Below are 25,156 nucleotides of genomic sequence, written 5' to 3'. Positions count from 1 at the left end.
TTCCTGTTTAGATTTAAAACCTGTGTGCAATATGGGTCCTATAGTTCTGCTGTCACTGCAAGAGACCCCTCGGTGCTCCGGCTGTGAGCATGTTTGCAGTTCTCTCACGTTTGACACTTTCCCATTCCACTGGACTCAGGAGATGGAGATGTCGGAAACAGCCTAGGCCACAACAGCTGTTTCCCTAGCAACAACGCAGGTGCTACCCTACAGCAGGTGGTAGTGGAAGGGCTGGTCCTCTGACGCAAGACTGTTCTCCTCCTAACTAAAGGCAACAAGCCTCAGCAACTAAACTGGTCATCCACACTCACCCATTTATGCGTAGCCTTCAATGCACCCATATGCACGTGAAAGATGAACATACAGAAAGCCCGTCTTGTACAGAGTGTTTTTCAAAGAAGGTGCAATTTATGTGAATATCCCTGAGTTTACACCAATGGCTGTTTTTAAGTGGATTGACATGGTGGTGCAGCAGGTAGTGTCTCAGAGCACCTGGGTTGCGCAACTGGGTGTGGGTTTGAGTCTAGTGTGTGTGGAGTCTGCACGTTGTCCACATGCTTGTGCGCGTTTCCCCCTGCAGTCCAAAGACATCAGAATCTATGGCAGAACTGAATTAGCATTCAATAATGCTGTCAAGTTTCATCAAATATGTATTAATATCTTTGTTGAACTTTAATCTGACTCTGCCAATGTATTTTTGGCAATGGCTTCACTAACGAAGATACTTAACAGATTTTATACAACATATTAAATTGCACTTTATCGTGTTTTTTTTTTTTTTTTTTTTGTATTTCTGTTGTATTGCGCTGTTATGGAGACAGTTGTTTGTCTCGTGTGTTGTTTTTGTCTTGGTTGCTCTTCCAGTGGTCACCTGAGCCAGGGCGGGTGCTCAGGAGACCTCCATGGAGGAGCTGTGGATTTGAGGAGGAGAGATGATTTGGAATAATGGGGAAGGGAAACAGCACAGGATAGTTTACAGAGACATCTGAATCCACATGTCCTGCAGCACCGCAAGCAGACCTCAAATATGAATCATACTTTTTTGCTGCCTCTAGCTGTTATAAATACTGAAATATGGACCTATGCGTATTGCTCTGTGTGTCATCTAATTAATATCTGATTTAGTATCATGAACGTATGCAGTGAAAACACTTCTGACGCTGGCTTTCATTTACTACCATACGTTTTGAGCCTGTGTATTCCAAAACATAAAAAATGAGAAATCCTGCCAGTCACATAAATGACCAAAGATACAGAATATTTCAAGGCACTGGACGGCTTTCTAACCCGAATGTAGGAAATTTCCAAAGAAACACAGCAGAATTTATAGGTAAAACATAGAGATCGGAAATGAAAAAAGGCTTAATTCTGCTAGAATTGTTGGTCTGCCATAAATAATAGAACATGGAGAGAATTTGTTTACTTACCCTTGGCGAGGCTGTTTGGACGAACTGCAGTTCTCCAAGGGGTACGAGGTCACTGGAGGCAGAGCTGACCTTCATCACAGCCACAGCGGCAGGCCTGAAACAGTCAGAGCCCGAGCCCTGGTCCCCACCTGCCCTCTTTATTGTGGTCCTTCCTCTCCTCACTGCTCCAGGGGTCCCAGTGAGCCCCCGGGGGACACTGCGTCAGCCAAGCTGGCGACACAGCCGCTGTTCATGATAATGGCTCTTAGATGCTTGCCTCCCAGGGGTGCCCAGCATTAGTCCAGCATTAGTCCTGAGCCGCTACACCAGCTGCAGGTGTTGCTGGCCCAGTGCTGTGGTCGGCTGATGTCACAAGCCTGGATTATTTGCTTTGGCTCTCTGATGGTGGAGCTAGCAAAAGATAACAGTTTTTGCCCTTCTGTTTTTCTTTTAGACTCTGGGGGTTGGTTCCTTGTGCTTTCTGCTATGCTCTTATTGCACCCACATACCACACAGTGTTTTGCCCTATGAAAGCATAAGAACACTTTATTTTTCTCATTTAGATGTTTGCAAGAGTGGATTTTTTTTTTTTTTCTGTTCATTGATTGTTGCATGGATTTTTTCTTCTTTTAACTTCAGAAATGATATGCAATGACAAATTAAACAAAATGCCAGGCTCTGAAGTAAAAAAAAAAATAGAAAAAAAAAACCAGGGAAATAAAGGATGTGTTTCGGGCTATTTCCGTATGAATGTTTAGTGTGCTGATTTCAGCAAATTTCACGTGTGGTTTGCACAAACTTTCACCATCACTTTCAAAATGGGCTTTTTTTCAGTGCTCCTGCAAAGTCTCACTTTGACTTTGGTACACTTTTTTATTCATTATTTATTGCTGCTATTCATTATTCATTTGCCATTTTGCAAAGTGAAAAAGGGGGCTTTTCCAAACAAACAGGCCGGGTTGCAGCGCCACCCCTCCCCATTGCTTCAACAGTTATATTTGGAACGGAGAGGGACAGAGTGTCAACCAGAGAAGCGGGGAGTTAAGCGCGGGTTATGTGTCGACTTTGAGGATGAGGAGAAGGCAGGGAGGGGAGGGAAACAAGGGCGCAAAATGAATCACGTGTATCTGATGATGCATCCGGCAGTACTGCAGGCGAGGGCTGACTGACAGCTGGGATGGTTTTTCTTTTCCCAAAATGATTTCCTTCTTGCCTCTCTCCTCTCACACTCCTCGCTCCTCTGCCTGTGCCTCCGCCTCCTATCCCGCCGCTGTTCTCCGGCCAAACCTCACACACCCCCATCCTTAATGAATGTGGTTTAGAGCACCTGAGTGAACACTGCTGACAGGACGGAGGGCTCCAGGCCGCAGCGTCCGCTGAGTAATGTGACGCAGCACTCAATCAGGCTCACTGATGCCTTTCGACACAGACCTGAGCCCCTGGCGGGAGGCATTAACTGCCCTTCGCTCCTCATCTCCTTCCTCACCCCTCTTGCACTTCCCATAATGCCTTTCTTTCCTTTCTTCCTCTGGGTCTCTGCTGATCTTTCACTCCATGCTGATGTTACTTCTCCGGTGCACGGCCCTGGCGGCAAAGTTTCACTCAGATAATACACATTCAGCTGTGGTAAAAACAGATTTTTTTTTATATATCTGAGCGGGGAAATAATCAAAATTAAAAGAAATTTATCATGATTACGTTGAACACACATTCTAAAGCATTAGAAGATGGATAGCAAAGATGGCAGAACAAGGACATCTTTATTTTCAGTTCAGAATTCCTGCCCTCCTCCTTAGGCTTTCACAGGCATACCCATACATTTATAAAGCTTATGTATAAAAATGATATTTAACTAGCGCAGACCTCTAATTGCCTTAGTCTGGTTAACGTAGATAGAGCGGTGCTCATTTCTTCTTACAGTCACTTGCATCCAATTACGTGGTAAAACATATTAGACATGTCTGAACTTAATTTAATATAATCTGAGGCAAGTGGAACCTAAAATATGTGTTTCATTTCAGGTTGAATAACTTGCTATGGAAAACAAATGTTCCCTTCTCTGTCATGGATATTACAAGCAGAAACAAACACACGTTTGCCGTGTAGTTTTGACTGTGTCATGAAAATCCACGTTACATTTGGAGTGTGAACTACATCCATACCATGAGACTTTAAAGGGTAATTATCTCCAGCCTGGAGTGCGGATAACACAGATTTACCGCTGAAACAAAAAGCAGTGCAACAAAACCAAAAGCTTGTATGTTGTTTTTTCTAACGGATTGCTTACTTTCTTAAATCATACGCTAATTGAAACACGCCTCCGTATCCTTCCACTTCCATGATGAATTGGGAGGGAAACAGAAACTCAGCTTGTTATTGAAACATTGCTAGTGACTGTTTCACAGGCTGGCTTATGGAGTTGTTACACCTCGTGTTGCGTATCCAAAGTGTCTTCCTACGTTTAACGTACTTCTCTTTTCAAGGGTAAAACAGGGTTGCTTGCCTAATCCCCAACCGTGGTTTCTGGAACTGTTCCAACACATGGTATCACTGGAGCAGTGGAACATTCTCCCAGTTTCTCTGTCTTCACGGTGCGTGTACAGCGGATGTCCTGCTATGTGCAGTCCGCCAAAAGGGTCCGCAGCTGTGGTCGGCCATTCCCAAGCGAAGCGCTATCAGCAGTCTCTGCCTTCAAGACATGGCCAGTTCAGTACTGAACTAATTGCAAAATTAGTACGCTTGTCATTTGGGTTTTTTTAAATTAATTGATTTTTTTTAACGGAGAGCGCTAATCGGCCGAACTGAGTGGGTGAACTAATTATCTCGTCGTTGTTTTGCCAGCAGGGCTGGTAATTTACCAGCAGTTGACCACCCGTTGTTTATTGGCAAATGAAAATATGTAGCGCAGCTCACAAATGGCCATAGCTAACATCGTGGATAATGACCCTGGCTCAGAGAGTCCCAGTGCTCTTTAGTGGATTCTCTTACTGGCTTCAAGTGCAATTTACCACTTCACTGCTTCAATATGACTAACTTTTCCAATTCCTTTAGTTTGCTTTGCGCTCTTAATATAAATGCTTAACTATATATGACACACTCTAAGAAATGCTGGGTTAAATAATCTGTTCCTGGGACTTTATGTCCTTACTGGGTTGAAGGGTTGACAGTTAGGAATGGCTTATTTTTGTAAATAATTCACTGAGTAAAAATAGTGCTGTGACTTCTCTAAGCAAGTTTTGAGTGGTGAAGTAAACAAACAACAAAAAATTAAATGCACATTGACAAGAGATAAACTGGACAGATGGAAATCAATGCATGTTCTGAGCTTCACTGACCCATTACCAGGTTACTTTCAGTTTTCAGAGTGTAAACATTAAAATCGAATTTTTCTGCAGTTTATGTATACTGTCAATGAAACATATTTAAATGCTGTTTGGTTCCACAATAATTAAATTATTATGTGTATGCACAGAGCATTTTCAATGCCTAGTATCTGTTCAGTACATGTTAATGGTTTCATTACTGAGCTAATCGATAAAGAATTCGCTTCCACACCAAATATAAACATGACTTTAGCAACCGTTAAGTTGCAGATATGTGTCAGAGGAAGGCATGACATCAAAAGGTGGTAAAATGAATCTCCTCCCCTCCTCTAGCCTCCTTCACAGGTCTTTCAGAAAGTGACTTTAAAGGACAAGGACACACAGTACGGGAACTGAGGATGTTTTCTGTATCTTTGTGCTGTTTGGCATTTTATTTCCTCCTGAGACACAGCAAAAAGCTTTTTAGATCTATTTCTAGGATTTTGAAGAAGGTGTCCAAGCCCTACCCCTAACATGTGGTGTAATTTCAAAGCATAAAATGCCCTCTGTAAGGTGCTCTCGCACTCAGCACTGTAGCGTGTATGGTTTGAAAGATGCACTGATAAATATCTGTCTTCTCCAGTGGACAACAACGAATGCTTGGGTGTCAGGAGGATAAGATCGAAGCTGTTTGTTTTAATTTTGTTTGCATTTGCTCATTTATGTAAAACACTCTGCTTTTTTTTTTTTTTTTTTTTTTTGCGATCTCGGTTGATTTGTTTCATGCTGTCCAAACCAACAGCTGCAAAATATGAAATGATGGATTGAACGCTGTCGTTCAAATGTTGTATTCAGTTGAGAATTAATTAGACATGACATAACAATTTGATGCAGCATTGAGCACACATATGGGAAGTGTTTACACAGAGCGTAATTGCTATTTTACACAGGTATTTACATTTTACGATTGGCTACGTGATTTTATATGATGTGACGTTCACTTTAATGCCTTATTTTAATTTGAATACGTATGCTTCTTGTACAATGTAATTCGAGACCTTTTTGGTACATATGATCACATACCAGCATTGCTTCTAAATGTATTTATTTTTGTTTAATCTGAAGACCCTGGGCAGTTAGGGGTAATCATGGATCTGTTCTTACTTTTGCTGGAGGTGTGGTATGGTAGCATAGTGTGGCCCTAATGAATAAACACTATTAAAGATCCGGATTCAACTGTGTGTTTTTAGGTAGCCAGACCTGTCATAAAAATATATCTGCCAATCTATACACTTTGAAAGAATTTATCCTGGAGAGGATCCTCCATTTCTGACTGTTTGGTGGTCTCACTCACAAAGGGTCCAAAATTGAAATTTTGTACGTTTTCAGATTTCACCCTCACATGGTGGAATGAGCTTCTTTTTGTCCCTCAGAATAGCTGAATCCCTTTCAGTATTCAAGTATGGTCTTAAAACATTTCTGATTCAGGCTATTTCTTTCCTGATAGCTGAAAAGCTGTAAAAATCTGAACCACATCATTCAGGCCAAACTTCATTTTTGTTTCTGACTCAGTTCCACAAGCAGCTACTCCAATAATGTGTGAAAAATTATGGTAACAGATAAACAACTGTGCTTGTCTGTATGCAACACTCAGTAATGTTTGTTTACTGTTGTTGATTTGTATGTAATTCTGGAGAAAGATGTCTGCTAAATGAATAAATACAAATTTAATCTAACTCTGTGGTGGAAACAGGCTGAATGTGAATAAATGAAAAAAAGAAATTATGTAAGCAGTATAATCACTTGCTTTAATTCAACATTTAATATATGAATGGAATAAACATATGTTGTTTTATATTTTTTCACCATATTCAGTGGTTTGTTTAGGAAAATGCAGGATGCATTAAGCAGTTCTTACGCTATACTGTTTCAAATACTTTATTCATTTAGCAGAGACTTTTCCGCAAAGCAATGTACAGCTGAGAGAACGATACAAAAAAAGTGCATCACACTGACAGAAGGAGAGATCTGGATGCAGACACGTGTTTCTTAAGTGCAGTCAATAATCTGGATTTAACATATATTTAACATGCATTTAAAATACATATTCCTCCCAGTTGCATGGCATTTTAGACTTGCTTGTCTGACTTTGACGGATGTTGCAGGGCTTGTATAATGGACCCTTAAGACTCGAATGAGTGCTAAGAATATGTCAGGAACGTGGGGTAAGCACCATGATTTGAGGCTGGAAGCTGGAGTTTGGCTCTTGGCTCCTGTATCGGGGCTGACGCTGGGCTCGATGGAGGAAACCACGACATCCGTCGGCAGACTTTAAGGCGCACCAAGTCTCCCACCTCATCCATCGAGTCCTAGCTGTGGTGTCCATGTGTGCATCGTTTCCCCTCTGTGCTGTTGGCGCCCTGAGGACGAAGTTATACAGCAACCCCCCTTTTACCCACTGCTGTACACAAGAGGTCCCAGTTTGAGCGATCTGGGGACTGGCGTGGCTCGTGCCTTGGATTTGGCGCGAAGCCCAGAAATCGAGGAGGTTCCACAGCCTTGGCCACCTACCTGCTGCCCTCCGAGATCAATGAGCCGCCCTGCAAAATCTCACGGCTTTAAACAAATCCACCCTCCTCTGTCCGCTGTTTACTTAAATGAATAAAAAGTTTATTCTACAAAAAAAAGAAGATAAATACTTTCTTATATTTTGGAGTTTGAGCATTGAATTTTTTAGAATGTAACGCTAAATTATATATATCTGTATTTTATAATGTTCAAATTCAGGGGTAACTTCTTTATTACAAATGCTTTTGGCCAAACCATGAAACTTTCTTCAGTTCTCACTAAATCATTTCCTAATTAAAAGAAGTCCATCTTCTACAGCTTAATCCCTCAGCTGTCACTTTAATTAGACTTCAGAGCAAAGTTACTGACCTAAATGGGGAGGAGAAAACAATGACACCACTTATTCTACTTCTTCGTCAATGAAACTGTTTGTTTCATGGATTTTGTGAAATTATGCATAATTTGCATTATATTGCTTTTGTTTTATAATACCAAAACTTTATTATAGGGCATTAATGGAGTCATTCACAGATTCATTTGTACTGAATTAATTATTTTATCTTTTATTTTTCATAATCACATTTCACAGTACACGCTACAGCATGACATTCATTTTTTTTTTTTGCATTTAATAACTGCACAGCAAAAATTAATTTTAAAGTTAACCTCTACCAAAATACTATACATTTTCTATACAAACATATATTGTTGCCATAATACTAAACTGAGTACTTTGTTTGCCCGATGAGAAATTATTACATACAGAAAAATATTACAGAAGCTGTAAGTGTCCATCCACATCAAACAGATTAAAAAAAAGGTAATTTTCAGCACTGAATTGTATAGCTGTTTCAGTGATGTTTCTTTCCTGAATCAAGTCAAGCACACCCATTGACAGGCTAGAGTATGCTCTGGCGTGAAGTGCTTATCCACAGCTTGTTGCTTTTGTGCTCTATTTGCCTGCTATCTGGGGTCCTGGCCATTACTTCTGCTTCCACAGGTTTGTGATGAGGTCTAAGTGAGCCCATATGGCGATTAAGATAAACAATGGTGGTCTTCTCTCTGTCGAAAGGAGTGAGTTTCCATTGAACATCCCATGATGTAATGTTGATACAACAACAAATTTAAGCTCAGCAGGGAGTACTGCCCACACTACCCGGAGACAGCACAGATAGACACATACACACACACACACACACACACACACACACACACATATCCATACAGAGTTAAGATTATGATAACTTATCATCTCCCTTTTTCCATTTTTTGTGTAAATGTGCTATCATAATTATATTTAGATAATTCAGTTGTCACTCCTCTAATTTTTTGTCACATTTAATAAACATTATGTAGTAGCCCCAAATGCTCGTACGTTCAATGAATGCAGTACAAATGTTTTTGAATGTTATGACAATGTATCAAAATATAATATAATGCAGTCATTTTAAATTTATGAATCAGTCTAAAATTTGTTACATGCACATGTGATACAGTAAAAACGTGTTCTGTTGAAATGAGGGCATTTGAAGAATGTTTTTACATTAATTTCCTCTATAGTGTGCTTAAAAACTGTTTTCAGTTATTTTTAGACTTCTGTTTATTTACAACTGTCTGAGTGCTTATGAAGATGAATGGTTAATTATATTGTATTCCCCTTTCAAAAGTTAAAATAATATAATAAATTGATTTATAAAAGATTTTATTTCAGAGCAAATTCTGTAATCAAGTAAAAATAATTTAATCCAATAAAATTTGATTTCCAGATTAAAGCAGTATATAACATAAGATATGAAACTTCCTTTTCTTGACATTTAAGAGTGGCAAATGCCAAAGTTTCGCCGTGTGCATTCCTGTGGATTCTGTTCTAACTGTTTGCCAACATCCAGTAAGTCAGAGGTAATGAAAGTCTATGATTAATGAAGTGACAAGGGCTAATTTTCTAAGTTTGGCCCTCTGTGGATGCTTGGAAACTGGGTGGGTCTCTTTTTCCAAGAAACAGACTGTGACGATGTCTCTGTTCTCACAGCTCGGGTGAAAAACCCATCTCTCTGAAGCCAGTGACTGGACAGTGTCCCAGCGAGAAAGTGTGCAACAAAAGTGTTAAAAGAAATGACTAACTGCTTTAAGTGGTCTTGGGAACTGCTAGGATTTTCGGGAAAAAAAATTAGAAAGCACAAAAAATAGTTATGGGCTTAAAATTGTAATGGTAATAATGGTAACACGCATACACATTTTTAACAATGTTATTTTACACAACAATTTATGCACGTCTGTCTACAGAGAAAAATTGAAAAATTGTGTAACAAATAAACAACAACAAAAAGAAAAATAATGCTTTATATATGTCAGTCATATTTGATTGAATTTCCAAAAACCCACTACCTAGCACTGTTGCCACCAGCATGATAGCTTCAGGACAACAATAGTTTTTAGTGGCTCTGTAGTTCCATCTGAAGCAATGATATGAAATAGCAGATAGGATTGAAAATTAATAATTTCAAATGTATTAAGTAAAACAACACACTTCTGACTTTGTACTGTTTCTTCTGTTCTATGTAAAATTTAAAACTCATCTTCTATGTTCGTGCATTGTTTTTGTGCATATTATTCCAAGGCATCCCTATTATACCTAAAAATTGAAAATCTTTTGCAAAACAATTTTTGAATGAAGAGTAATTAAGAGAATGATGAAATGATCTGATGCAAAATTTAAAAAAAAGACTGAAAAATGTGGATGTCTTTTAATAAAATTGAGTTGTGAATTAGGACAGTGTTAAATGTTTATTAACATTTACCAGTTTGTGCACTATTATGATTTTCTTGCAATTTAATTTTTTTGCACGCATACAAACACAGAAATATGAAATACTATATATTAGAAGTATGAAATATTTCAATCTGAAAATAGCACCTTTCAGCCTTGTTTACCCATAGAGCCAATGCTACTCTTATCTACCATATTGCTGCATACTCTTATTATTGTCCCAGACTGGTTTAAAGAGAAGCATCCAGAGGTTTTGCATAACTTTCGTTGATCTGTCGTCAGGTTCAAGGAGGTGCTTCTTCAGGATGTAACACAACCAGTCCAACTCCATCCCTGCAAATTAAAAATGAATATCACAGATTCTAGCGTAGCAGAGCTGAGACATGAAACAATCTATTATTGATGTACCTGTACAGCAGGTCTACAGCACAGAGAACTCATAACGGAGAATGAGGAACTGACAAATCCAGTGTCACCCTCGATGGGGCTTGAGCCTGATTGCACCACGACACTGTGCCCTCACATTGCTGCCAGAGGTGCCGTTTCACACCATTTTCGGCATATTTCACCACAGATGGCAGAGATTTGCCTTCACACAAAGTTCTGCTTCTGCACAAACTGGGATGTGTAGAGACAGAGGTGTAAGAGAAGCCCTCGGTAGGGTAACTCAGGGATTTGTCAGAACCTACTGATGAATCTCACTACAGTTACATTAAAATTTTTCAGAGTACATTTCTGTGGTTGAAGTAAACTTCAAAGTAAAATAAGTATATGTGACACATAATGTTGGTGTATATTACATAATTATGAAAAGAATAAATAGTCCAAGTAAAGCCAAGGCAAAGGGTACTATCCACTGTGTGGCATTTTTTTCTTGATTAACTTTTTAAATAATACAGATAGACTTCTGAAAATGTTGCACATTCAGTGCTGTTGTTTGTTGGTGGTTATAATAATACAACAATTTTGTCAGATCCAGGCAAATATAAACAAAAAGCCACTTTGTCACCAAACAGTTGCCAGTTTACCCAGCATTTACACAAGATGAAACTTCTTCAGTTTCCTATAATGCATTTGAAAATTCTAGAAACTGAAAATTCCTTCATTAGGCATTTTTTGAAAAATTACACTTAAAACATTAACTTTCACTTTCACTAAATTCTGGTAAATGTACATTTCGGACCGCAACGAATAGGCTACCCATTTAATGAAAGAGTCTGCAAGTCTGTTTTTCCTCACTTCAAACAGTATAAAAATCAAAAAAAAAAATTATGATCCCAGGCAATATTCACTGCCTACAATAAGTGTTGCATATGGAACTTGAAAGTGTCTGTAGTGTGAAAGTCCTTCTCATCAAGGAAAGCATATGTTGTTTTCCTCTGTTTTTAGAGTTAGTAAAGATAATTCACAACCCCATCTGGTGTTTTTCAGTAACTCAGATGGCATACGTGTTCGCTTACTGATGCAGGACATTAAATTTAGCAGCGTGATCCTGACATTCGCACTTTGAGACAGGGAATCTCTTCTGGACAGACAATAACTGACGTAGCGCTGGCCCAGGGCAAGTATGCAGTTCATTACCAAGGTTCCCATTTCAGTCTGATGAGGTTAAGGACACACATTAGCTATGCATTTAAATTTTATTGCCATTTTATTGCTCTTATCACTAATCATTTGGCCTAATACCTTCCGCATACTGTAGCCCATCATAGCAGTTAAGTGATTCCATCAGGATAGTCATTGTACAGTATTTTCATTCCATCAGGGCAGTTACACTTGCAAATGACTCCAAAATAAATGATATCATACGCTCTGATATATACAACAGTTTATTTCTGTATTATGCAGTGTGTATGCATTTCTGGCACATTCCATATTTTCTGTATTTAAATGAAAGAAAATAGTCTTTATTCTACATTTTTCCAAATAATGCAAATGTATCACCATTTTTAAGATTAATCCGAAAGGGCATTTGCTTCCTCTATTGCAGAGGTCTTTAAAGATGAGTGAGCTTTTATTGTTTTAAAAGTAGAAGGTCATGATATAAAAAAATATATTCTTTATATATACAGTATATATTTTAATATATTTTTTATTATTTTATATTCATATATAAATAATATATAGAAAATATATTTATTGTTATATTGTTGTATTGTTGTATTATGTTATATATATGCTTGTATATGTATAAACAAATAAAAAAATTTAAAATACTGTACAATTACTATCTATGTTCTATGACATGTACTTCTGAGTAAAGGCAACCAAGTTTTAGTACAATAATTTAACTTCTAAATTTTATTTGTATTAATGGACATTTTTCCATGAGAGTATCTTTCACTTTCATTAGGTTTTTGAAATTGTCCATGAACTAGAAAAGTTTGAGAACCTCTGCTCTATTGTTACGGCTTGTGTAGGGCGTCTGAAACCCGACAAAGGACAGATTGCGGAGTGCATGACAGGGAAACAGACAAACAAACAAGAAAGTCTGAAGGAGGCAAAGTGGACGTGACCTCACTTACAGAGCGGCTTCTCTAAGGACCTTGAGCTCCGACATGCTTCTCATTTCCTGTCTTTAATTTGGTCTCCCTCTGCAACAATAAATCACTGCTCGTGTAAAATACATTTTGTGGTTTTAATTTACATTGTTTAGCTCATTTTAACTGTATATTTTTTCTGTTCATTTGTGTTTATTTACAACTGCAAAAGTGATTATTTACTTTGAGCTCAACTCAAGTCATTACTAGACCACATTAAACTGTGAATGCTTCTAATCATCCTTGCTTTTAGCTTGATCAAAAGGAGAAAAAAAATGCTGGCAATGCTTGAAATAGATGTGAGTAATTTCCTCTCCTAATCAATCTTCCTTTTTGTGGTAAAATAAAAATTATTGAAATACATATGTTAATTTATGGCACAAGGTGGCAGATCTCAAATAAAATGTGAAATCATAGGTTTCGAATGCCCTGCGTTATTTTTATTTATCACGTTTGAAATTAGAACATTATGCATCTTGAAAATTAAAGGGGTGAAAAGACTGAATATTTTTCATTTTTCTTTTTGTTTAATGTTTTTATCCAACGTTTCTCGGGGAAAATACATTGCTTTCCTCAGATTACATCAGTTAAGGACTTATTTAAGCATGATGCTCACACCAGGTATGAAAAGGATGGCTTTCCTTCACTACGGCGAACTACTTCATGAACTGTTTTGAAGTATTTCATAAACTATTTTCACATTGTGAACTATTTTCATGAATATTTCAGTAATCCAGCCTGTTCCTGTGGTGCAATGGCAGCTGAAGAAAGGTGGTGGTGATGTATTGACAGCCCAGGCTGCTTGGAATGACCGAGACCAAGGCAGAGCTACTGATCAACCTTGTGTGAGCTGTTCTGACTCTCCACCCTTTCCCACACAAGGCTTTTTTTAAAACTTTTTTCTATTTTTTTAAAAAGCTATGTGTTTTTTATTATTACAACAGTAATATTCAGTGCACCAAAACCACTGGGTCAACTGTAATTACAAAAATTTTGTGCATTTAACCATTTTTGTCATTTTTCCTAAGCATACTTGTGTTGAAATTTTGTGAGCACAAATCTCGTGATTTTATTGTTTTCATTTTTTTCAAATTACGAGGGAAATTTAGAAACAGTTAAAATTAATTAGCAGGTGCTATTAATATTGAAATTTGGTGTTAATTTTTAACTTTCAAATACACTTATAAGTAGAATCACTTGAAAAAATTGTCACTAGTAATTCAATTTTCACTATGTTCATGATTGCAATCAAGATGAAAACCAAAGAAAGAAGACTGAGAAAGAGGTAACTGCTTATTAATCTCACGATCCAACGGGGTTTCCAGCTTTTTTGGCCAAAGGTCACAGACGTTACCGATGAACTTATCCGGGGGCCACATGTGTGCAATCATAATGGATCTCAAATGTCTAAATTGAAAAATGATTTATGTTATTGTATTTTGTTTAGGTATAGTGTATGTTCAAGCATTTGTCTGTAACGGTATTATTGTATGAATTGATAGAATTTATTGGATGTTTAGTACATTATAATAATTTAACAAAAGTGCTTGTGGATTACATTATGTAAAGAAGTGGACCATGTGCAGCCCATCGACAGCCTGTTGGACAACCCTTCCACAGATGGAAACTCAGAATGAGATCAGCATATGAACAAAACTCCTCAATCAACTGCTGGGAATATTGTAAAACACTTTAAGGACACTGGTCAAACCGAAGATCAGCCAGGACTGGGGCTGAAGCTTTGAAAATGGAAAAATAATCAGCGCTGTCTGAGCTGTGGAGAGAGAAGTCCTGAAACTATAATGCATGAGACCACCTGTGAAGCACTGGGAAAGCGCTGCTGATGTCTGCAATTCCATAACAGCAAACAGAGCCGGCGAAATCGAAGTTATCGAGGTAATTTTTGACAAAATGTCTACACAAAGGTATTTCAGAATGAAATTTGAAGCTATCAGCAAGAACAGTGGTTGGGATGACATTTTTATTTATTTATTTTTTCAGGAAGACATTGATCTGAAAGATGTGGAATATTTGATGAGGAAATATTTTCCATGTCACAGCCATTGAGCAAGCAGTGTACTAAACCGGTCCTCACAGTCCCTGGACTTTGGTCCCATCAAGCACCTGTAGGATGAGACTGAAAGGAAATTAATAATCCATCAGTTTTCCAGCATGAGTGTACCTTTTGCACAAATGCCTGCTGAATTTGACACAGAGCAATTTGGTACCAGTTATATAGGGTGGTGGGAGGCTCCAAACCTTTTCGAGTACTTTACTGTTTCAACTGATTTCTCACTCATAACCTTTTGCCACATTATTGCCACAGATTTGTTTTGTATAATGAAAACATCTATGTCCTTCTGAATCTCACAAAAATGTTATGAGCTTACGCTCATGCTCATAAAATTTCAACAAAAATATACTGATTAAAAATATTATACATGTAATCAGAGCTATTGTAACTGCATTTGTCCCAGTATTGTTTTCACGCTCTATACTTCTGTAGTGTGTGTAACATCAAAGTAAAGCTAAGCACAGGGTACCACATTGTCACAAAAACGTAAGTATTACACATCTTTCCAGACATAAATGAAGGAGATTTATGCTTTCTTGCTGTCATTGATATTTTTGTGATGCCCAAGAAGCTTATTTCCTATTTCGAATTTTTTGTATTGTAATTAACTGTATAACTCCGCCTAGGGATTCCTTAGGGGTCCCCTGCCGGTCCCAAGCCCGGATAAAGGAGGAGGGTTGGGCATGGGGCTAGCAACCCCATCCCGTAAAAAACCCACACTGCTACAGAAACGCCAACAATCTCGGCGCCCCCTCGATGCTCTTAGCTGAGTGTCCCGCGGGGTCCGAAGCCGAATTAACTGTATACAGAGTAAACTTTTCGGCTTAAAAACACTGACAGAGTTCATTTGACCCAACTTGATTTCCACAGAGATAAATAAGACTGGTTAAGTACTGTGCAAGAGTTATTCTACAATCAACCTACGTAGAGAGGTGGCGATGCCTTGGCGGTCTTCTTTGGTGGGCTGCTTACAAAAAGGACGAAGCGCAAACTATTACAAAGTGAAATTAATGTTATATTTTCCTGTCTCAGACTGATCTCTGAAATAGATTATTATTATGTGTTTGCTTCATTGTATAACATTTGCTGTTTTGCATGTGTGGTTTTTCTTTTCTCAGTAACTACTTAGTCTTTCCTGCACCCAAGAAATATTCATGTGCAGCTTGGACACAGGGACAGTAAGTATTAGTCATAATAAGTAGTCATAATAAGAACAGATTATATGACTCTTCTCTTTGCATAAATAGCATGTTTTTACATACATTCATCTCATTCTGTTTGGAAACTCCTGAAAATGCATGATGAATGACAGAATTTTTCCTTCAGAAAGTGTATCCCCTGTAAAGATGTGGAAATGAACATCACTGAATGTCTCAGCATGTCTGCTTATTATTGTTTAGTCATCTGGCTAAGGGTTCAGCTAGTGATTACTTTGGATTGGTACCATGTTTCCACAAGCAAAGCGGGACTGAGACATGCTAATGCCTTTACATGGTCCCATGTCCCTATTAATGAACATAGCTGTCTATACACATTATACGATGCTATTGATTAAGGACATACTCTAAGAATGCCCCTGGATAAAGGTACACTTGTGCAAGTCCATTCCTTCCCTAGGTGTTCCATTTTTTGATGCAAACCTCAAAGTAAGTTCTTCGAAACCTCTTACACTTGCCAGTTTAGTAGATTATATACTTTAAATTCCAGAGTCATATATTTGCCTCCTACTATTATCCTTCCTGCAGTAACTCTGGGATTTTCTTGTGCACATAATGTTAAAAAGGTGACTCATAAACCAGTGTACAGCCAGAGCAACATGAAGGGCCCTTGTTTGCAGAAAGGTTTGCATTAAATCCTAAATAAAGATGTATAAACCATCCTCAATATAGCCCAAGTTAATCAAGAAGTGGTATTGCCTTTTTTTTGACGTTGATATTTTCTATTGCAGTAACGAAGCATAAAGCCAACATTTACCTCAAACTGAATATGAAAAGGTGCACAATACTAAAATGGGACAATATTTACTTAAATTATGGCATTATCTGTTAAACGGCCTAGAGGAGCTTAATCGGCGCTCTGTGGAGCACACACACACACACACACACACACACACACACACACACACACACACACACACACAGATGCATTCGGATCCCTATTTACACAGAAGGCAGTGACAATGTACCGAGGGGGAGCCTCACAAGCGCAGTCCCATCAATTTGTTCGTGTGAATGAAAGGATCTCTGGTAGAAGGTCGTTGAGCACATGATGTAGCAGGTTCACTCCCTTCATCTACTCAGCAAACACCAAAGTGCAAACGGAACTCAGAAGGTGACGTGAACAACAGAGAAAAAAAACAACATCGTGATTATAAATGAATGATCGAAATTGCGATTAAACTAATCAAGTAATTATATTCCATAAACGAAAATATGTAGTTAAACTGTATTTTACCAGTAATCTTGGCAAATCATAAAAAGCAAAACTGCTTCATTGGGTTTGTATAAATTATGATACGCTTAACACCTACGGTATCTACACTATTATATTTATTCACTATTCCCGCTTATATCTAACCAATTTTATACTTCATAACCTATACTTTATAGATTATTGCCAAAGTATCATTTTAAAGGTAATATTATTTTTTTTTTCTTTTTATATTTTGACATCTGGCTGAAACAACAGTCTAATAATGAAACACGTCGCAATGCTTGGCAATGGCAGTGATTTTACAGATTATTTATATAGAAAGGACGCGCACACGCGGACGCGCACACGCGAGAACAGCCGCTTTTCATCAGCACGCTCGATGCCCCTTGATTCGTCGAAAGCGGCTCATTCCTGGGAGACGACTTGACCTCCTATGAACCCGCGCGGACCCCAGGCGGTGGGCGCGTGCCCCGTAGGACCCTGCGGAAAAGGGCGGCCCCCTTTGCGTGGCAGCAGCTCTCGCACCGAAGGCGCGGGGACGACGACGACGACGACGACAGCGGCGGCGGCGGAGGAGCGCGCGCAGACTCCTCCTCGTCTCCGGTGTCAAAGTTTGACATCAGCCCGCGAGCCCCCCAGAATGGTAACTGGCGCGGCAGCCGGAGCGCGCACATCAGCGGCATGCTCGGCGGAGTTATGCGCCTCTCGCTGCCCTCTCAAGCGCTGCCATGGATCGCGAGCTCGGCGCCTTCCTGCTCACCGTCTTCTCGCTCGTGTGCCGAGGACAGCTCACCGGGTACCCGTCCAACGAAGGTAGGGCGCGACTCGGAACCGGCGCGCGTGTGCGGCGATCGCGCGCTACTTTTCCGGCGCCGGTGAGACTAGAGACCCCCCACCCCGCCCCCACCCGGGCCCGTTTGCTTCTCAGTTACGGCTCCAGTTGAGAAGAGCCGATGCTCGCGGACGAGCCACGCAGGACGGGATTTACACGCCACAAAGTGGGCTGTTGGTGATTGAACTTGTCCGCGGCGCCTCGCGCGAGCCGCTCGTACACACGGAACGGAGAGCGCGAGTCCCCGAATCGCGTCCACGGGGGGGGGGGGACACACTCACTGGAGGAGCAGGAGTGTGGACAGGAGTGGATACGTTCTTTGCACATTTCTTCAAATGACTAATTCGGTACTGGATCGTGTGTGTAGGGTATTTTTCACTGTGTACCGCGGTACTTTACCAACCAAGAGCTAAATGGCTGGCGAAGAAACGGGGGCAGCGCAGATCTGTTGTTGTTCACCCAGAAAAAAGCCAGGGACATTATTATATAACGGAGTTAACCTGGGTCCTTCTCGTCTTACAGAGGGACTCACTGTCTGTGCTTTTCCTTTCTCTCTTTTTTGATAATAATATATAAGTAACGTTATAGACAAATTAACACGCATCTCACAAGTGTCCAGTTCGTTTACTATTTGACATCACAGCTCGTCGCCGCACGAGACTTAAAATTTATTTTGAAAGTTGGACAATATGAATGTGTCTGGAGGATGATGACTGTCACACCTCGCCTCTAGTGTCTGGATTCGTCTCCATCTCCAGCAGGGATCAAAGCAAAACATCTCGATTTTAAATAGTTTGAAAGACGGACAATGCAGGAGGATTATTGTTCATTATGGGGGGGGGCAATTATTAATTCACATACAGTGCACATCTGACGGGCACACAAAAAATTGTGTTATGAGGGACAGCACAAGAGTGGAGCAGTCAGGTACTGCTGTAGGAACACTGTCTGAGGACGGATATTTTACCACATCACTAGTTGGTTTCATGTCTGATGAGTGACATTGTTGCCCGTCGCTGACGCTACAATCGCTACTATATTATAAAAAACGCGCACAGAATCCTAACGTGTACTAGTATGTACAGTAACTGCGCGAGTTCATCTTGAAATCCCGTAACATGTGAAAGGCTGATTAAAAAAAAGAAAAAAAAAAACACATTTGAGCCTTTTTTTTTAGTATAATATGACCTGTGGCAACACAAAATTCAAAGAGCATGGGGGGGGGGGAATTTAGACTCCTGGGTCTCATCTGTTATCACTTGGGCACAGATGTACGGCAGCACAAACAATAATAATAATAATAATAATAATAATAATAATAATAATAATAATCCTCCGCTTAGCCCGAACGCAGGGAATAAGTTAAAGCGATTGCGAGGAGGTTCAATTATAGGTGGAAACACGCGGTGACGATGCCCCCCCCCCATACACACACACACATATAATATATTTGGGAAAGGCTCGCAGTGCTCTCTTGGGGGTGAACAGCTGTCTTTTTGGAGAGGACCCCCAGTCCCCAGAGAAGTGTCTCTCCCCCCCCCCGGAGAACGCATCTAACGGCGGATTCCGTGGACTACGTGCAGCTTTGGTTCGAACCCATATCCAGTCGCACAGCAATACTGAACAAATACCCGTTTTTTAACTGCGTGATACACCACCGTGTTGAACTGAGCGCTGTCTTCTTATTTCTTATTGTTACGGCAGGCCGTGCTCTTGTGTGTGTGTGTGTGTCGAATAGGGAAGCGCCTAGAATGACTCCGTTCATACCATAGTAATACCGCGGTACAAGGTATCCCGCACTCTTCACCTCCTCACTCCCAGCGAACAAAATGTGATTGACGGGGAAACGTTTGTCGGACGAAATGCGCAGTATTACATTGTTTGCCCGTCATTTTAAGTTTAAATGTTATCTGGGGAATTAAGATCGTGTCTATTTGTCTGCTTTGAAATACGTTGCCGACGTACTGCGACTGTAACCTAATTAATTTCTCCGTATCATCCAATCATATGCTACATATACGGTCAGAATCGAATTTGTCATGGTGAAAAATATCGATTTCGATATATTACGTAGAAAAGCGACATTTGAACCGATTGCTGAGCTTTTCACGTGTAGTTAGTTATTTGACTATTTATTAATTCTCGCCTTCCCATACCGCTCAGTTTGTTACCTACAGGATCATGGTACAATGAAGCGGCACATTGCGCCTTGACCAGCAGGGGTCAGTATTGAGCTGCAGCTCAGACTCGGGGGGGGTGGGCGGGGGCGCAGGCCACCTTTCACAACATACAAGTGGAAAATGTGCATCACACTAACACACACTGTCTTAGAGCAATTAAATATATATATCCCAAAGATGGTGGGAATGGGAAAGAAGGAAACTATGTCCCTGGAGCTTGCTTTTGGCAAAGCAATGACGTTTTATTTACAGAAGTTGTGATATAAATAGTCTTTTACTGATAACCATTACCTTTATCTTGGCATTATATTTTGTCGAAATATTTTTACCTCGTTATATCACACTTAAACCCACACAAGCAGTGCGTCGTGTTAGTTTTTGTCAGATTAACTACTGACAAAAAATACTTTTTTTGTAATGCTCTATTGCTGAATGTTCACATGAGGTCTGTTTAGAATAAGTTTTAAATTGTTAGAAAGAAAGTAAGCAAGCAAAGAAATACATAATTGAATGTACCGACTTTAACATCTCTTCTTTTGAAATAAACCATATTAACAATATGGCCTGTATTGTAAATCCCAGTATGGAAAATACTTGAAACCATTTTATTTTTTTATTTTTTTAATTTACTGAGATAATTAGCACTGCTTATGACCTTAATTTTTCTTTACAAATTGATAAAAATATTCAGTTAATTATAAAATTTGATTGCCTAACTTACCCTGCCAGCTTAGTTATACATCATCCCTTTCCACGAAGGATTGTGGCCATGTGTGTACACCACACTTCTGATCCTCTTACTCTCACCATTTAATTTCAGCACACGCTCATTTTTTTTTTTAACTATACTGCTGTGATAAAATGCATAAACTGTTTTGCTGTTGATATCCTCTTATAAATGCACTGGAGTCAAATCCCAAGTGAGCGCTGTAGTTTTATAAGGCAGAGCTTTTAAGAAAAAGTGATTTTTGCACTAAAGTTGAAATTTTGCCAACTTTCTTTTTATCATGGTATGTTGGCTATGATTCGTCATACTTACAAAAAGTATTTTTGAAATATTTGCTGAGGATCATATGTTTTTGCTGGTAACAGTCTTGGATGTTTAATCAATGCTTCTTTTGTGGAATAATGTTAAAATTAACAATTCCAAATGTCTTACCAAATTACAGCTGTAGTGGAACCCGTGGATAATTCATATTTGTACCGACAATTTGGAGGCTCACTAACTTTATTCATATACTGTATCTGAGTAACGTGATTTTTAAGGGACAAAATTTGGAATGTCACATAAGGAATCATTTCATGCTATTATAAATTTATTTTGAGGTTTGACTGTTTGGACATTTACCTCTTGTTAAAAAATAGAGGCAGAATTTAATGCCGGAGCACAACAGAACATCTCGTTGCAGTGGTGAAAAATACAGTCTTCACAGTGGGGCCGTTGCTTAAAGACCGAGTGCGCTGTCTGAAAAGAATCTGTCTTCACAGGCTTCAGTAATGAGCTTACATTTTTTTTTTTTTTTTTTTTACTTGCAGCTGAACTCACTTTTCAAGTTTTTGTAATTCATGTCCTTAAATATGACTAAATTGCAAGAGGAACAAAACTAATAATAATAAGGCTACTTCAAATTTTTCACTGTAAATCCAGGTCTTGAGCTACAACACAATTTTATTACATTTATTACCTGACCTTTGCGGGTTCTGGAATTGGAAAAAAAAAAAACAATTTTTTTTCCCTTTTGTAAATGTTTAGGTAAGTGCATTATATTATTTATTGACCTCAAACTGCTGGGAAAAAATGAAGAAGTGCATTTGTTGAATTTTTTTTTTTCATCATCCTTGTTGTTTACTTGGTTTTGTGCAGAACAGCTCAGATTGTATTACTCAATATGCTTAATTTGTTGCCAGTTTAGCCTTTTAATGTTATGCAGATTCCATCTATAATTGCGTTTAATAGCTGGGTAACTCAGGATAATAACTAATTGCCAAGAGAAAAGATTTAGACCATGTGCAGCACCGACGAAAAGCAGATATTCATTAAAACGACACTTTTTACTTAAAGTTCCTGGAGCAAGAAAAAAGAAATTCGATCACAGTTACATATTAATGTGTGTTTATTGAGCACAGTTTGGAAAGCCTCAGGTTTCTACGTTCTCCTTTTGATTTTTTTTGCGCTTAAAAATAATAATTAAAAAAACTCACAGTAATAAAGAATGAAAATCTTTTAATCTGGGCACACTCCCTAGTAAAACTAATTTTTTAACTAATTCAGCTATTCTGTCATTTAATTATCATATGAGGATGTTATTAGTGGGCAAATGAACTTGGTCTTAATCAGTGAGATAATAATAGTAATAATAATAATAATAATAATAATAATAATAATAATATGTTGAGCTAATGCCTTTATTCAAGGCAGTGTACACTTTGAAGAGACACGGAACTTGTGGTGACTGGGGTGTGAGCCCACATGGGAGCGACCTGTGCTGCGCTCAGTGGGGGTGAGTGTGCGCTCTCCATTGGCGATGGAACAAGCGCACTCGTCTTCTCTTCTTTTGGGAGCAACGTGCTTTCTAGCTCTTGCTCTGGAAGCCATGGCAGCCTCAGTATTTCTAGCCGACGTGTCCCGCAGCATCAGGCCTCGGCTGGGAGGAGCTGTGTTACATGAGATGTGAATGATGGTATGTTTCTGGAGAGTGTGGGGTAAAAGAAATAAATGTGCTTACACATGTGCTGCTTTTAAACACAGGCCTGCATCACTTGTCAGTGCTATGGAAATGTTGAAGAATCAAGAATGTTGGCTCAGCTCAATAGTTCATGCCCTGCAGTTTAATACTTTATTGCATCTGTAGTATGTAGAATCTGTAGTAATTGTTTTGCCGACTGCACCAATATAATTTTCGTGGGGGAAAATGTCATGGTTTGGCTATATGGATTCTCAGTATTTCTCACAGTCAGCACAGCAATGAAAATTGTCCGAAAATAATGATATTCAACATATTTATAATTCATTTTGAGTATGATGTAATTTTTAAACACTGCCAACTTTAGATATTTACGTTTCTTAATTGCCTTGTTAAGTACTGGGTAGGAACACTGTGATGTGTATTGAATTTATAAATGGATTTTATGCCCTAAGGGGAATAAAGAATTTAAGGTTAGTGGTAGTTGGAAATTTTGTGTAATGCCATTTATTCTACTTCTCAAAACAAAGAATGATGCTTAAATAATGGGTGAGTGATTTTAGTTGTAATAACAATTTAATTGTTAATTATCCATATAAATAATATATCTATATAGGCCTACACAGATATCCCCTGATGGATGAGGGTAATTCAGAAATACTTTCATAGAGTGGAAATCTGTATAACAGTAAAACTATCCCCATTACTTTAAATAGAGAAAATTCTAGCATGCTCCCAGCCTCCAAAGTGCCACATCATCTTTTTGCTTTTTTCCCACCAAAAAAGACAAAAAAAAATCTGCAATCTTTAAATTTGCAATAGTAGCACTAAAGTTATGTGTGTTTTTTGATAAATATTACCGGTTTCTAGATAGACATCATAAATCATCCCTAACATGGCTTTTTGGTCATTTACGCTGTCATTTACTTTTTGTGGTGAATTTTCAACAAAGTGGCAGCACTGCTATTTGAATGTTTTCGCTTTTTAAATTAACGTTCTGTTTTTATTTATTTATTTATTTATTTCTTTATTTATTTATTTTAATTTTGCACCATGTTCATTTGGATGATACGTATTTTCAAGGTGCAGAAGGTGACCCTCCAATTGCGGACAGTGGAGATGTGAAATTCTGAGTCATTCGTGAGGTGATGCTGAAGGTGTAACTGTGAAAAGGATGCTGAGCAGGAAGAAGTCTTCATGCTAAAAAGCACACTCACACACACACACACACACACACACACACACACACACACACCACTTATCACATGATGTCCATGATAACCGTAGGTTTTCTTTCCAAGTTTGGAAATCATTTCCATATAATATAACAGGAAGATTTATTAGAAGAAATCTCTGTAAACCAAGGACCAAATGAAGAGGATCCGTAAAAGTCCGAGTACAGGTGGACAACCTGGGTAGGACTTGTATGGGAGAAATTGGATAAAAGGGTGAAAGCAAAGTGACCCATCAGTGTCCCACGTCTCTGGGAACTGCTGCAGAAGAGCCTGGAACACATGGGGGCCGATTTCCTCATGAAAAAGGTTAATTTACTGCCTTTTTGGAAAAAAAAAAAAAAAAAAAAAATGTTTCCAGTATGTGTTCTCACATTTTTGACAAGAAAAGTAAATCGCACATATATGGTACAATACTGTGCAAAAGTCTTGGGCACTTAGATGTTTCACAAAAATCTTTGTTTTAACCCTTTAGGTTACTTAATGTGAGGGAACACACCCAGGACGGGATACCAATCCATTGCAATTTACCCCAAGCAGGACTCGAACCCTACACCCTGCAGAGAGCAGGACCTGGCCAAACCCGCCGCAACTCCGCTCGGGACAAGCAATTGTTGACGATGGATGGTTACTAAGCTTTGTAGGAAGTTTATTAATTAAGAGCATTATTTTTGGAAGCATCCTCACTTTGCCGCTTTGTTCCCCAACCAAGTGCCTAAAACTTTTGCACAGTACTGTAAATAAACACAAAAGGTTGACATCTTGTATGTACATAATCTATAGAACGCTGTGGAACAAATGCTCCAGCAGACTCTCTGTGTGAGAGAGAAGATGAAGCTGCTCTCTAGGCGTCCTCAAGATTCACTCTGCTCAATATATACTCTTTTCCTGCCGAGGTAATGAGGGAGGTCTCCTTCACCCAACACTGGTTTCCTCCCTGGGAAACACAGAACTGAGTTGCATGGGCCTGTCAGACCTGGTCCAGCCTCAGCAGACCGGAACATTCCGCTAGCGGAGTCATCTTATTTTCAGTTCGTCGTACTGTCTCCGGCCAGACGCCTCGACAACTGGACTGCGGTCAGGGCTGCTTTTATCATTATGCAAACCTAGCCAATCACCCAAGAGCGCTGAAGTTTTG

General features: G+C 39.1%; 1 protein-coding gene across 2 annotated transcripts in view; it reads left to right on the top strand.

Moving 5' to 3' along the window:
- Positions 1–17,645: 17,645 nt before the first annotated feature.
- Positions 17,646–25,156, top strand: part of LOC108920562 (ephrin type-A receptor 3-like) — a 77,798-nt gene continuing 70,287 nt past the window's right edge. For both annotated transcript variants that reach the window (XM_018729406.2, XM_018729407.2), the window contains exon 1: positions 17,646–17,903. In XM_018729406.2, the coding sequence (XP_018584922.1) occupies positions 17,819–17,903 (85 nt within the window). In that variant the 5' untranslated portion in view covers positions 17,646–17,818. The remainder of the gene's footprint in view (positions 17,904–25,156) is intronic.

The sequence above is a fragment of the Scleropages formosus genome, chromosome 14, assembly GCF_900964775.1.
Source record: "Scleropages formosus chromosome 14, fSclFor1.1, whole genome shotgun sequence".
NCBI classification, from domain to species: domain Eukaryota; kingdom Metazoa; phylum Chordata; class Actinopteri; order Osteoglossiformes; family Osteoglossidae; genus Scleropages; species Scleropages formosus.
The sequence above is the reverse complement of the archived record's forward strand: the minus strand, read 5'-3'. Positions and strand labels throughout refer to the sequence as shown.